The 15,111-nt window shown below is 47.3% G+C and overlaps 1 protein-coding gene across 1 annotated transcript in view; it reads right to left on the bottom strand.

Annotated features, from left to right (window-relative positions):
• Positions 1-15,111, bottom strand: part of PLXND1 (plexin D1) — a gene marked incomplete at its 5' end in the record, with an annotated part of 62,990 nt that overhangs the window by 37,698 nt on the left and 10,181 nt on the right. Inside the window, one exon of the mRNA XM_006868685.1 lies at positions 1,130-1,306. Coding sequence (XP_006868747.1) covers positions 1,130-1,306 — 177 coding nt within the window. The remainder of the gene's footprint in view (positions 1-1,129; positions 1,307-15,111) is intronic.

Consider the following 15,111-nt stretch of genomic DNA (forward strand, 5'->3'; position numbering starts at 1 on the left):
GTCTGTCAGGAACTCAACCCTAGCTCCCGCTGTGTGACCTCTGAGAGCCGTAGTTTCCTGATCTGTGAAATGGGATCAGTGGCTGTGACTCCCTCCGGAGAGTGAAATGCCCATACGTGCTTTTCAAGGCTCTGGGTAGACAGTGGTGCCTAAGGACTGCAGTTTCACTGGGATTCCAGGGTGCATTCCCAGTCCTCAGTTTCCATGGACAGGCGAGCCACTCCAGTAGACTCTGATCACAGTCCTGGGCACTCAACTTATCTCCCCAAGACCAAGGAGGAAACCAAGGCTATCAGGGAGGCGTAAGGATCTGAATCCAGAAAGACCACGCTGTTTGTTCAAGGTAGACCCACCCCCACCCGCCTGTCTGTGGCGTCTGCTGAGCCAGCGGAGGGTAACTGGGTTAGCGGATCTGAGTTAGTTATGCTAGGGTCTGGTGCCATGTGGAGCCATGCCAGGCAGCTTGCTCTCCCCCGGAGGGTGGAAGTGGCCCAGTGGGGGCAAGCCCAGGACCTCACCTGAGCCGCATATCCAATTGTTCATCCTGTCCAATAGTGGGGACACTGGATTTCACACATTCCTCCCTAGATCCAAAAAATCTCAGGGCTGGGGACCCAGTATGACTACCTAAGGGAAACCAGTCACCTTGGAGTGGGTCTTCAGAAGGTGGCCAGGCAGGATTGGGGAGGATATGGGAAAAGAGAAAGTCTACTTCCCCTATCAAAACCCCATCACAGTCCAGAGAGGTTGGGCTTACAGCCTTTAACTAATGGGGAAACTGAGGCCCAGAGTAGGAGAGGTGTTGCTGGGAATCTCAACATGGAGCCTGGTTTGGAGGACTCCCCAGGCAGCTGCCCATGGTCACACAGCTAGCTACTAGCAGAGTCTAGAGATGTGAACTCAGATATGCCCAGCTTCAAAGCCCAAGCCTTGGGGACCCCAAGAGAAGAGCCCTGTACAGTGCAAGGTTCTGTCCATGGTACAATGGCCCTCTATTGCCCTCAGCCATAAATCTACAACACAGACTTCAAAATGCTTTGTAAACAAACTGTAAAGTGTGAGGCTGACAGGAATCATGGGGAATACTGTGTACAGACTGCCAAGGACCTGGGCCCTCCCCGATTCCTACCTTGAGGAGACGCCCACTGACGGTCCCCAGGAAGACCACTGTGTAGTTGTTGACACCAGCCACGGCTACAGCAGTGAGGCCAGGGGCACGGAACACAGGTGTGGCCTTCAGGGGCTGCAAGACTGACAGTGGATGCTGCAGGTGGGCAGCCCCACAGTCCAGCTGCTCCGGCTGAAGCTGCAAGGGAAACAGCGTGTCAGATCTCGGCTCCAGAAACCCCATCGAGTCAGTTCCAATCCATAGCAACCCTGAACAGGGTTTCTGAGATTATAAATCTTTACGGAAGCAGAAAGCCTCATCTTTCTCCCGTGGAGTAGCTGGTTCACAGGCCAATTCGTAACCACTACGCTACCAGAGCTCCTTCCAGAAACCCTATACAATAGGTGAAAGCAAGCCTCCAGGAAGTACCTTTGAGGAGGTCACTGGGAAAGTCCACAGACCTGGACACAGAACAGCTTACCAGTGAGAAGGGGACTCTACTTCAATGGCCAAACATTAGGGCACATCTGCCTACTCCTAGTCACATCTTCAGTCTGCACTAAGAGTGATGAAGCAAGGTGGCAGAGGCCTGTGGGACCACCCAGCAAGCTTGGAGCACACACAACAATGGAATTGTCACTGTGGCAAACAGGACAGGCCATGCTCACTGGACTGTCACGGTCAGACCTGTGCATCAAAGTCTGAATCTTCTCAGCAGCTCTTTTGGAGACCCCATATCACAGGTGAGGAAACCGAGGCTCAGAGGACCATAGTCTGCTTAAGATCAGCCTTCTGCAAAATCATGCGGCTGGAACTAAACCTGGAAGTGAGTTCCCAAGCCCACAGGCCCGTGCTGAGCTGGGTGTTGGTGGCCCGGAACAGGTCTTCAGGGAGGCCCCCAGAATGTGGCATTGAAATTGGCGTTGGGGAGAAATGTTTTCATTTTAATTTCCTGTCTGTACCTAATGTCGAAGACACTGATGATGTGCCTGTGTGGGTTTTGCACAGAAGCTGAGATCGTTTTTAAAATAAAGTAGTAAACAGCAGATCCTTCCCTTCACTCCCTGGGCTAATGGCCCTCTCAGCTAGGGCTATTTCTCAGGAGAGCCAAGCTCCAAGTTCACAGACAGACTTGAATGGTTGGGGGCGACCTCACCACTCTGAGCCTCAGTTTACTTAACTACAAATCAGGTATTTTCACAATGCCCCTCCTACACAGGGGCTGGAACAAGATCATCGGTTGTAAAGCTGTGCAGCATACTGCATAGGAACTGGGCAAGGGTTCACAGTGGAATTGAGGGTAAATCGTGTCTATCGGAAAAGCTTCCAAACTCAACCGACTCTAAACCGCACAGGATCCTCAATAGACAGCCCCTCTGGGCCCTTGTTGTTCTGTGTCCACTCTTGTCCCAACGCCCCCCTTGAGCACAGCGGCCAAGTGAGCCCTTTAAAAATGCACAGCGGGTCTTCCTCAATATCAGAATCAACCCTAAATGCTCCTCCCAGGACCTCCTCTCCTCCCTCACTCAAGCACACTGGTCTCATATCTATGTTGCTTGCACACTGCAAACTGGTCCTGCCCGAGTGCCTTTGCCCTCTGACTGGAATCTCTCCCTCATATTGTTGTATAGCTGGCTCCTTCCTGTCCTCTAGCTTCAGGCCTAATCTATCTGACTTCATCCTGTGTGTGTCGAGTTGGGGCACAGCCCTGGGAAGGGAGGCACTCAACCATCTCCCAGCAAGCAGCTGGGGGGCAGGAGCATGGGAGCTTGCTGTAAGAGAAGAAGCGAGTTTGCATTTTCTCGAGGTTACATAACCATCCTTCGATGAATATGGATTACTGATGTCGTTAAAAAATATGTTGTTTTAAAATGAAAATGATAAATTCTGCCCCAGGGACACGACTGTTTCCCTGGAAGGAGAAAATCAGGATGACGCATTTGGGGATGAGAAGACCTGAGTCCTAGGATGGGGGTCCCGTCCAGCTAGGGTGGGCATCCTAGAAAGTGCCGATGAGGTTCCCAACGTGCAGTGGCCAGGGCAGGATGGGGAGCACGTAGAGCCCAGATTGTCTGCCCTGCCACTCACAAGCCATTACTTCTGCACCAAAGGAATTTTCTAAAAAGCTTTTCGCCAACCTTTTTTTTTTTTCTTATCCTAAAAATAAATTTAAAATTTTTTAAAGGAGAAGTGAGCTGTCAGCTGCTCCAAATGATCTGTGCTCTGAGGGGGAAGCTGATTCTCCAACTGCAAAGGGAAGCACAATTGGACTGGTTCAGAAACGGAAGCTGGGACCTAAGTCCAGCAAGCAGGCGGGAAATGCCGCCCATGTTGGGGGAAGGGCAGCAAGTCTGGGAATGGGGGCCGTGGGCTTGGAGACCAGGCAGCCGTCCTGAGTGTGGCCTCAAGTGAACTTGGTCTCCAGGGGCCGTTAGTTCCAGAGGCCCAAAATACCACCCTGCCTGCAATCCCACCATTAGCCCCGCCCTCCCTCAAGTCTCATTTAGTAGAAATCTTTCAAAACATAAATCGCTCTGTTCTCAGGGGGAGGGCCCCTATCTTGCTCTCCCAATATACAAGTGTTAGTCCCTCTCAGACTTAAGCCCTCCCCTGTCTGCGATAGATAAAATCCCAACTTTGCCAGCTTGGCCTTTGCGATCTGGCTCTTAGGACTCAAATCTCTTTCCTGTGCCCCACCCTCTCCTCGGACCAAGAGCTGCACTGGGGCTGGTATCACACAGGGCAGAAGCTCAGGGGGTCCCGCCCCCAGGGTCTTAATCCTGTAAATCCATAGGAATCCTTAAAGATACTGTGTACCAATTTTAATCATTGAATATGGTATAAACATCATTGTAAATTACTTAAGTGCAATATTCTTTAGATTACATGAATCCTAACAACTCAATTGTTTTGTAAAATCTATCTACGTTGAATTACAACATTATTAGTAACAGAGTACAAACGAGCCTTTTTAAAAAATGTGCTCCTTTTCCTTTAATTAAGGAGCCCTGATGTTGTAGGACAAGCACCGGACAGCCAACCACAAAGTGGGCAGTTCAAACCCACCAGCCACTTCTTGGGAGAAGGATAAGGCTTTCTGCTTCTATAAGGATTTACAGCCTTGGAAACCATATACTGAGGGGCCACTAGAAGTCAGAAACAAGAACAGTGGGCTCGGTTTCCTTTAACTGCAACTTCATTCTCAAAGAAGTTCACAAGTTCACAAATACTTATCACCACAATATTCAAACACCAGAATAATTGACAAAATCTGCCACTATGAAAACAATGACCGTTTACAATTGCCACCAAAATGATGAAATACTTAGGAATAAATCTAACCAGAGAAACAAAAGACCTATACAAAGAAAACTACAGAACACTACGACAAGAAACCAAATGAGACCTGCAAAAATGGAAGACTACACCATGCTTGTGGATAGGAAGTCTTAACATTGTGAAAACGTCAACACTCCGCAAAGCAATCTATAGATATAATGCAATCCCAATCCAGGTTCCAACAACATTCTTTTAAAAGATGGAAAAACGAGTCACCCAAGCATTACTAAGAAAGAAGAACAAAATAGAAGGCCTCTCACTTCCTGATCCCACATCACAGTTATCAAAATAGCCTTGTGTGCAATGAAGGAGTCCTGGTGTGGCGCTGCAGGGCAATGCATGGAACTACAAGGTTGGAGATTCAAACTCACCAGCTGCTCCTCGGAAACCCTATACAACCCTAAGGCTATGCGTCAGAACCAACTTGACAGCACTTAACAACAACAAAAATACAACAAAAGACATAGATCAATGGAAGAGAATTGAGAATCCAGAAGTAAATCCATCTACCTACAGTTAGCTGATCTTTGACAAAGTGACAGAAACACATTAAATGGGAAGAGATCGTCTCTTCAACAAATGATTCTAGCAAAATTGAAAATCCATTTGCAGAAGAATGAAACAAGACCCATATCTCACGCCATATACAAAATCAAACTCAACATGGATTAAAGACCTAAATGTAAAACCTAGAACTATAAAGATCATCAGTGAAAAAATAGGGACAAATTTAGGGACTCAGACACATGGAATAAATACACTACAGACCATTACTGACAACACACAAACCGAAGACAAGATAGATGACTGGGACCTCCTAAAACTGAGACATTTGTGTGCATCAAAATATTTTATCAAACGAGTAGAGAACCCACAGACTGGGGGGAAATGTTGGATAATTACACACCAGACAAGGCATTACTTTTATGTTAACATTTCAACAGGAAGAAGACAATCCAATTAAAAAATTGGCAGAGGACATGAACAGACACGTCACCAAAGAAGATATTCAGATGGCCAGCAAACATCTGAAAAAATGCTCATGATCATTAGCCATTATTGTTGTTGTTAAGTGCCTTCGAGTCCATTCTGACTCATAGCACCTTGTATAGGGTTTCCGAGGAGCGGCTGGTGAATTTGAACTACCGACCTTGCAGTTCAAACTGACCTTGTGATCCAGTGCATTATCCCACAGCGCAACACCAGAGCTCCACCACTGTTGTTGTTAAGTGCCGTCGAGTTGGTTCCAACCCATAGCAACCCTGTGTAGGGTTCTGGAGGAGCAGCTAGTGAGCTTAAACCTCCAATTTTGTGATTTAAGCTCACTAGCCGCTCCTCCGAAACCCTATACAGGATCGCTATGATGCAAATCAAAACAACAATGAGGTATCATCTTACTCCATCATTAATAGCGAAGTTCAAAAAACAGAAAATAAGTGTTGGCCAGGATATGGAAACACTAGGACCCTCCTATTGTGGACCAGACCATCAATTACTCATATGCAAATTCAAAGTGAAGCTGAAGAAAATGAAAACAAGTCCACGAGAGCCAAAATATGACTTTGAATATATCCCACCTGAATTTAGAGATCTTCTGAGGAACAGATTTAATACATTAAATACTTTTAAAGACCAAAGACCAGAAGAATTGTGGGATGACATCAGAACATCATACATGAAGAAAGCAAAAAGTCATTAAGAAGACAAGAAAGAAGGAAAAGGTCAAAAGAGATGTCAGAAGAGACACTGAAACTTGCTCTTCAGCATAGAGATGCTAAAGCAAATGGAAGAAATGAGGAGGTACAAGAGCTGAGAAGAAAATTTCAAAGATCAACTCGAGAAGATAAAGCTAAATATTACAACAAAATGTGCAAAGATCTGGAATCAGAAAACCAAAAAGGAAGGTGTAACATGCTCAGCATTTCTCAAGCTGGGGGAAATGAAGAAAAAATGCAAGCCTCGACTTTCGTTATTGAAAGATTCTCTGGGCAAATTATTGAATGATGCAGAAAGCAACACGATGGAAGGAACACACAGAGTCACTGTACCAAAAAGAAATGGTTAATGTTCAACCGTTTCAAGAGGTAGCTTATGATCAAAAGACAATGATACCGAAGGAGGAAGTCCAAGGTACATTGAAGGTATTGACAAAAAACATGGCACCAGGAATTGACGGAATAAAAATTGAAATCTTTCAAGAAAGTGAGGCAGCACAAGAGGCACTCACTTACCTATGCCAAGAAACTTGGAAGACAACTATGTGGCTGACTGATTGGAAGAGATCCGTATTTGTGCCCATTCAAAGAGAGGTGACCCAACAGAATGCGGAAATCACCGGACAATCACTTTGATATCCCATGCGAGTAAAGTTTTGCTAAAGGTAATAAAGAAATGGCTACAATCATACATTGACAAGAGAACTTCCAGAGGTTCAAGCCGGACTCAGAAGAGGCCATGGAATGAGAGCTATCATTGCTGATGTCGGATGGATCTTGCAACGTATTGTGTTAGGCAAATCCGCTGCACAAAACCTTTTTAAAGTGTTGAAGACCAAGGTTTCAGCTTGAGGACTAAGGTGCGCCTGACCCAAGCCATGGTATTTTCAATAACCTCATATGCATGTGAAAGCTGGACAGTGACTAAGGAAGACCGTAGAAGAATTGATGTTTTTGAGTTATGGTGTTGGAGGAGAATATTGAAAGTGCCATGGGCTGCCAAAAGAACCAATAGATCCATGTTGGAAGAAGTGCAGCCAGAGTGCTCCTTGGAGGCCAAGATGGCCAAACTTCGTGTCTCATATTTTGGACATATTGTCAGGAGGGATCAGTCACTGGAGAAGGATATCATGTTTGGTAAGGTGGAGGGTCAGAGAAAAAGAGAAAGACCCCCAACGAGATGGATTGGCCAAGTGGCAGCATCAATGGACTCAAGTGAGGCAAGAATAATAAGGTTGGCCAGTGTTTCATTGTGATGTGCATAAGTTCCCTATGAGTCGGTACCGACTAGATGGTACCTAACAACAACAACAACTGTAAAATGGTGCAATCACGGTGAAAAATTGTATGGTATTTTCTCAAAAAGTTGGAAATAGAAATATTGTTGTTAAGTTGGTCCTGACTCACAGCAACCCTATATAGGGTTTCTGAGGAATGGCTGGTGAGTTTAAACTACCAACCTTGCTATTGAAACAGGCCTTGCAGTGCAGTGCTTATCCTACAGTGCCACACCAGGACTCTCTAGCAATCTCTCTACTTGGCATATATCCTCAAAAAATAAGAGCATGCACAACCATGCTCACTGCTACACTATTCACAATGACAAAAAGACAGCCTGGGTGTTCATCAACAGAAGAATGGCTGAATAAACTTCCATAATACAATAGAATACTATGCCATGGTGAAGAATAATGATGCATTTGCTCAACACTTCATAACATGATGAACCTAGAGGACATTATACTCAGTGAAATGAGTCAATCACAAACAGATAAATATTGTACGCGAGACTACTACCGCAAAAAAGTCCAGAAAAGGTTTTCCCGACCAAAGAAACCAGGGGTGGAAGGGAAGTGAGAATTATTCACAGCTTAGAGGGTGTTGTTAAGTGCTGAGTCACAGAGACCCTGGTTAGGGTTTCTGAGGCTATAAATGTTTGTGGAAGTCAGAGAAGCCGAGTAGACACGTATTAATATGGGTGAAGGGGAAGCAGTTTAAAAAAAGAGAAAACTTTAAAAACAAAATTGGCAGCAAAGAAAACAACAGAGTATACAGATAAAACCATGTGATTTGAAGCCTCATTTAATTGGCTAGTAATGACAGCTCTAACTAGAGTGCCTTAGAAGGGCCATATAGAGTTTTTTTAAACTTGTTACACGTAAGTCTGGCTTTTGCTGTTACAATAACTACAGCGATGTTTTTACAAAAATAAAAAAGTAAATAAATGACTACTGAAACACTGGAGAGTCCTGGGGTGGCGCTGTGGGTTAATGCGCCAGACTGCAAAGCCATATGAACTGCAAAGTTGGCGGTTCAAGCTCACCAGCTGCTCCTCAGAAACTGTATACAGGGTCACTATGGGTCAGAATCGACTTGACAGCCCTTAACAACAACAACAACTGAACTGCTACACGGACATTTTATAGACAGTCCCCCTGAGAGTGTCTCTCCAAGTTCATCAATTTCTGCAGTTCTTCAAATATTGCCACATTCCACCGGACCCCCAGGTGACTCCAGAATCTCCCCACACCTCTGAGTCACCCTGAGCCCCCAGGCATTTGGAGCTGTGCTCTTTTCCAGGTGGAAAGATAGTAAGTTTTCAGCCATTCTTCAAGAGGCTGATGCAAAGTCCCCTCCTCTGTAAGGGGCTGAGATGGAGGTCCACTGACAGGTACCTTTCATACCTGAGCTTCTCCAACACACAGACCACACACACTGTGCTAGATAGTTGCTAAAGAAAATAACTTATTTGGAAATTAAAAAAAAAATTTTTTTAAATCAATTTTTTTCTTTAGTAAATAGCACGGAGCAGTCTCTGCCCTGAAGCAGCTCACGTGTGAACGGTCAATGTAACAATTAACGCGGTGTGTAATGAATTGTATTCCGCTGCTTCCTTTCCAAGTAAGAGACTGAAATCACTAAGGGGAAAATAGGGGTCAGCCAAGTTCCTACTGTGTGTGGCAGGTGCCCAGGCCCAAGCAAAACCTGGCTACCGGATTCATTTTCTCTAAGAACTTCAGTTTATCTGTCTATAAAATGGGTGGACCAGTGGGGTTTGGTCTCTGTTCTTTTTTGGGGGCAGGCTACTGCAAGAGGACATCCCTTCCTCCTCCCCTACCCTTCATGGTAGCCTCCAGGGACTGTAGTTCAGCTGGGCCGACTCTCCTATTAAAACTATGACATATTGATTTCACTACCGACTACAGCGGTGTTGTCTTTCTCGCTCCACTACACCACTTGGAGAGAGAGCTTAGACAGCCAGTTTCTCAAGCCTGGCATCCTGCCCACAGATCCCACCAAACCTCAATCCCACCACACGGCACTTTGAGGCTGATGGGACATCAATGGTGAGCACCTGCGGGTTGCATGCCACAGTGGTTCCGCCCAGATCCAACCACAAGGGCTCTCAGGACTCTGTACTTAGGAAGGGTACACACCATTCTGCTTTAAGGTTTTGATTGCTATCGAGCGGTGACCTTGGGAAGGTAAGTTTTCCTGCCTCTCTGTGTGTGTGTGTGTGTGTGTGTGTGTGTGTGCGCATGCAATGTGGGATCCTGGGTTGCAACCTGGAACAAAAAGAGGTTATTTGTATCGTAAAGGCTGTGGTTCAACTCAGAGAAATGTACCAGTGTTGCTTTTTTAGTTTTCACAAATGTCATTGTTGTTAAGTGCCGAGGGGTCGATTCTGACTCACTATCATATGCCATGTTAATATGTAAGAAGCTAATAATGGAGAAACTGGGTGAAGGGCAGACACTGTATTACCTTTGATTCTTTCCTGTAAATCTAAAATTATCCAAAATTAAAATATTATTTAAAACAACAACAACAACAACAAAAAAAAACCTGTAAAATAATCTGGTAGCATAGTGGTTACGAATCGGGCTGCAAACCTTAAGGTCAGCAGTTTGAAACTACCAGTGGCTCCGCGGGAGAAAGATGAGGCTTTCTGCTCCCATGAAGATTCACAGCCTCGGAAACCCTGTACAGGGTTGCTGTGGGTCGGAACCGACTTGAAGGCACTTAACAACAACACCTCCACAAAGCAACATCCTTCGAGGCTCCCCAGTGCACTTAACATAAATAAACCTAAACTATGCTCCTGAATCCTCAAGGTCCTACTTGATCTGGCTCTGTTCCTCTGTGGCTTCCCTTGACCTTCCCTCTCCTGGTGATTCCCACAGTCCTCTGGGCTCTCCTGAGTGAAGCTGTTTTGCATTTGTTCATCAATTATCTACTGAAGTCCAGCTGTGTCTCCAACTGACTAAGGACCAACACCTGAGTAAGCCCTGTCTCCATCAAGCTAGGAGCTCCGCAAGGGCAGGACTCAGCAAAGGACCCAAAACCATGACTAGGGAGACAGGACGGAGGGGGACCGGGCAGAAAACCTAATGGTGGTCTAATAGACATACGCTGGGAGACCCAAAAGTCAGGCCTAGAAAAAGATTCACAAAATGCTTCTTGAAAGAAAGACCTACAGGAAAAATACAAAACAATATAAGCAGACCGACTGTTACTACAAGAACAAGCAAATTGCTGGCCCAGGAGACATCAAGGCAAGTGGTTGGGTCCCCTCAGGGCAAACTCCTTTCCAAGACTAAGACTCAATGGGAATACAGGCTCTGATTGGTGACCATATTCATCACCGATAACGGGAAGTGAGGGAAAAACAGCAATGAAGCTGTGAGCTAAGCCCTACAATGTTCCATAGAGTCTTGTGAACCCAGGTGGAGACCTGGCTGGCCAGCTGTGTGGCAAGACATGGGGACTCTTGGGCCCAGAGTCAGTGACATAGCCACAGAGGACTAGAGTGGAGAGTGAAGCATCCAGCTGATAAGAAGAGAGGGTATATGTGCAAGAACACCCACACTTGCAGATAATACCCATTTGACCTGGCTTCAATGGCTGGATGATCAGAGCTCAACTAGAAGAAGAAAGAAGAGGAAAAAAAGAGTAATCTGATACAATTTGATGAACTTGACCTACACCTACAGATGCAGTAGCTCAAAAGAGGGAACAAATCTTTTCAGCAAGGATCATTCCCACCCCCTCCATACACAGGGATGGGCATCTTGGACATTGGCTACCCAAAATGGAGGGAGTGGCCTACAAAGGCAAGAAGTGACTGGTTTACAAGCTTTCAAGAGGGAGTCTAGATCGAGACGGCATGGATACTACTCTCCACTGAGTAGTATCCAATCTGTTTGGGCGGGCCTAATGAAAGGAGATGGGGATAGGTCCCTTGTGGTATAATGGTGAATAATTGTTATCAGGACTGACTGCAAGGGTTGGAAATGTAAAAGTGGACATTTTGTAGCAAAGGGAGGGGAGTGATTGACTTTGCAGTCCAGAAGCGGAGGTCCCTGGAACCATCAAGGGAGAAGAGTGAGTGTGAGATCCTACCCAGAGAAGCAGTGACACCAGAGATGGAGGCAGAGTAGAGGAGAGATGGAGCGGCTGGGGACTTTAGACCCAGAGAGGGAGAGGGGCTGTGTACAGACGACTGGAGGGCAGGCTTTCAGGATATACCCTGTGGTTGGTTGATGATGCATGGAGGGGAACCAGGGCAATGAAAGGATATACGATAGGATGAATGTAAAGCTAATGTTCTCCCACGTAAAAAAAAAAAAAAAAAAAAGATTCACTAAACTCTGTTGGACCGTGGCTGCCACTGAAGCCCAACACTATTTGAACGCTGTTGTTCTAAGTCCCAGCTCAGAGCACCCCCTTCTACAGACGCTGCGAGCTGGCACTTGGTCAAGTCAGGATTTGAACTCACACCTGCTGCTCTAGGAAGGCTTATTGTGGGCATGGAGTCCACTGAGCTGACACCCCCACCCAATGAGGGTAGCCTGGCACCCAGAAAGACAGACTCAGTTCCATACCAGCACTTCCCCTGGGGGGGACCAAGATGCTCACTTTATCTGTAAAATAACAACTTGCACTGTTGGAAAGGTTTCAGCTCACAATAGCTCTCCACACTGAGCTCTATACTGCTCAACAAACGTTCCCAACTAGCTATGTGGGTCACCAGGCAGAGGCTCCTGGCTCCCAAAGACTGAGGGAGCCACCTGAATGCTTCCCGCAGTCAAACATCTGAGGTTGGTTCAGCAGCACAGGGTGATGTGAACTGGGCCTGAGGCCTGGAAGCTGCTGCCACCGACACTGAATGAGGCAGCCATTGTTTTGTTAGCTGGACACAGCCCCCAGACCCCAAGCTCCCCCTTCTCAAAGCTGTTTCTCATTCCGCCAGCCTGGCTGCTGCATTTTCAGCCCTCCTCCCTAGTCCCAGAGGAGCACAGTGTGGGATGGGCAGCTGCTGCTTTCCTGGCCCAGTGAAAAGCCTTTCCCTCCATACTGCTCTAGTTGAGGGGGTGGGGGGAATGCTGCTTCTCTAGGTTCCTCCTCACCCTGGACCTTTCTTTCCCAGCTTTCTCCCCTGAAGGGGATTCCAGGCCTCTCCAGGGAGACTTCTCCTCCTGGGACTGGAGAACTTGTAGATATGAACTCACTGCCTCCTCTCAGTCCCTAGGGGTGGGTACTGGCTTATGGCCACTTCTCTGCTTGGGTACAGGCTCTGCCAAGAGCTCCACTCAGCTGGGTCCAGAGCCTCCCACAACTGCTGTGGGCACTGCGGAGTGTAAGACTGGCTTGGGGTCCTCAGCAGACATCTCTGGGCCAGGTCCACTCTGTAAGGAGATGAAAGTGACCACGTGGTACCCATGCCCCAGCTCAGAGACTCAACCCACGTCAGTAGGGAGGACTTTATAATAATAAAAGCTACAATAAGAAGCAGGAGTCCTGGTGTGATGGTGCTGGAGGGTAAGTACTGGACAGGGTCGGCTTGAACCTCCCATCTGCTCCTGTGTCATCATGAGGCAGACCTTGAAGACACTTAACACCAATAACTGTTTACTCAAGGAATCCTAGTGGTGTAGTGGGTTACGAGCTGGGCTGCTAACCACAAGGTCAGCAGTTTGAATCCACCACAGCCGCTTTTTGGGAGAATGATGGGGCATTTCGCTCCCATAAAGATTTACAGCCTCGGTCCGACTTGCCAGCACCTAACAACAAGGAATCAGACACACCCAACCAACCATTTACTCTATGCTTTCTCCTCTAGCCGGGATTACGTCATTTAATCCTCAATCCTAGTATGCCACTGTAGGATCAGCACTGGGCTGAGAACCACAAGGTCAGTGGTTCAAATTCACCAGCCGCTCCTTGGAAACCCGATGCAGCAGGGGTGGGGAACGTCTGGCGTGCAGGCCACAGAAGGTCCACGAAATAATTTGGCCTGGTCCTGCCAACGCATCTGCAGTTCCAGCCATCACATTGTTGCTGTTGTTGGTAAATACCGTGGAGTCGGTTCCGACTCATAGCGACCCTGCACCGGGTTTCCGAGGCTGCAAAGCTTTACGGGAGCAGAAAGCCTAATGTTTCTCCTGCAGAACAGCTGGTAGTTTCGAACTGCTATTGAATGAGGTTAGCAGCCCGATTCGTAACTACTACGCTACCAGACCAGAGCTCCTTAGGGGTGAGTTAATTAAATATAGCAGGCTAGTTTTTTTTTTTAACTTTTTATTGTGAATTAGGTAAGGTTTACAGATAAGATATCAGCAGCAAACTATACACCTTGTTTCATGTCAGTGATTACAATTCCCTTTCTAGATGGCTAATTTCTCAGTAGATAATTTTGTTCAGCCCTCGACTGATGTTATCAATTTTGAATGAAAAGAGCTCACCAGCCCCTCCTCGAAAACCCTGTGCAGAGGACTTGACAGCACTTAATAACAGCATTGCCCTTGCTATATAGGGTCGCCGGGAGTCAGAACGGACTCAATGGCACTTAACAAATATAGCAATGCCCCAAAGGAGCACAGTGGCTCGGGATTACAAACCAGGAAGTTGGTGGTTCAAGCCCACCAGCTGATCTGAGAGAGAAAGATGAGGCTTTATGCTCTTGAAAAGATTTACCACCTCAGAAATCCTATTCGGAGTCACTATGAGTCAGAACCTACTCAATGGCACCTAAGAACAACACCACCCCTGCGGAGCGGTTCCCATCTTGGTCCTCACCTTGATCAACAACTACAGGATTTGGCACTGGGAGCTGGGAAGGACCTGGACTGTGAGCTAGGAGAACTATTTCTGGAAGGTTCCATCGTGGACGCCCTGAATGCAGATGGTGGGCAGAGGCCCATGAGAGGCCTGGGGGGACCGCCAGCCTCCATTTCCTGGGTCTGGCCTTCACTTCAAGGCCTCTGCCCACACCGCCAACGCCCCCCATTATTTACCGATCAGACACTAAAGTGCTAATGATTCCGCCCCACTGGGGCTTCTGGGCCTCCTAATGGAGCCGCTTGTGATTTATTGGGTTTCAGAGCAGAGGTGGATGTGTGGGGCTGGGGAGTATGCCTTGGTGGCTCAGGCAGGCCCAGAGTCATCCAGTATCAGCAGAGGTGGGTGGTGTGGTCTTGGCCCAAACACAGACTCTGGGAAAAGGAAAACTGCGTGCTCTGTCTAGGGGTACTGAGGGTCCAGAGCCTGAAAGGACTTTCAGGGCCTGTCCCTATTTGGGGACTGCTGTTTCCATGGCAATTTCCACACTGTCTTCAGAGCTGGAGAGGTCCCGCCAGGAGCCACCTGGCCCAGCAGTGGGTGGGTGGGAGGAGAGGAGAATCGCTGGCACCTGGCAATATAGGTGACCACTGACCACGGCCACAGGTTTTTTCCAGAGCCAAACTGACTATGGCCCCTCCTCCCCAATGCTGATGCTGGTTCCTGCCACCCACAGAACAGCATCCAAGTTCTTGGCCTGCACACAAGGCCCCCCCCTCCCTCAACTCCCCCCCACAGACTCCAACCTGCACTCTCTCCTGCCTGCCACCCACACGTTTTATCTCTGCTGCCCCCTTCACTGTAAAACACTCCCTCAGTGCCCCCCCC

The sequence above is a fragment of the Chrysochloris asiatica genome, unplaced genomic scaffold (genome assembly GCF_000296735.1).
Source record: "Chrysochloris asiatica unplaced genomic scaffold, ChrAsi1.0 scaffold00121, whole genome shotgun sequence".
Taxonomy (NCBI): domain Eukaryota; kingdom Metazoa; phylum Chordata; class Mammalia; order Afrosoricida; family Chrysochloridae; genus Chrysochloris; species Chrysochloris asiatica.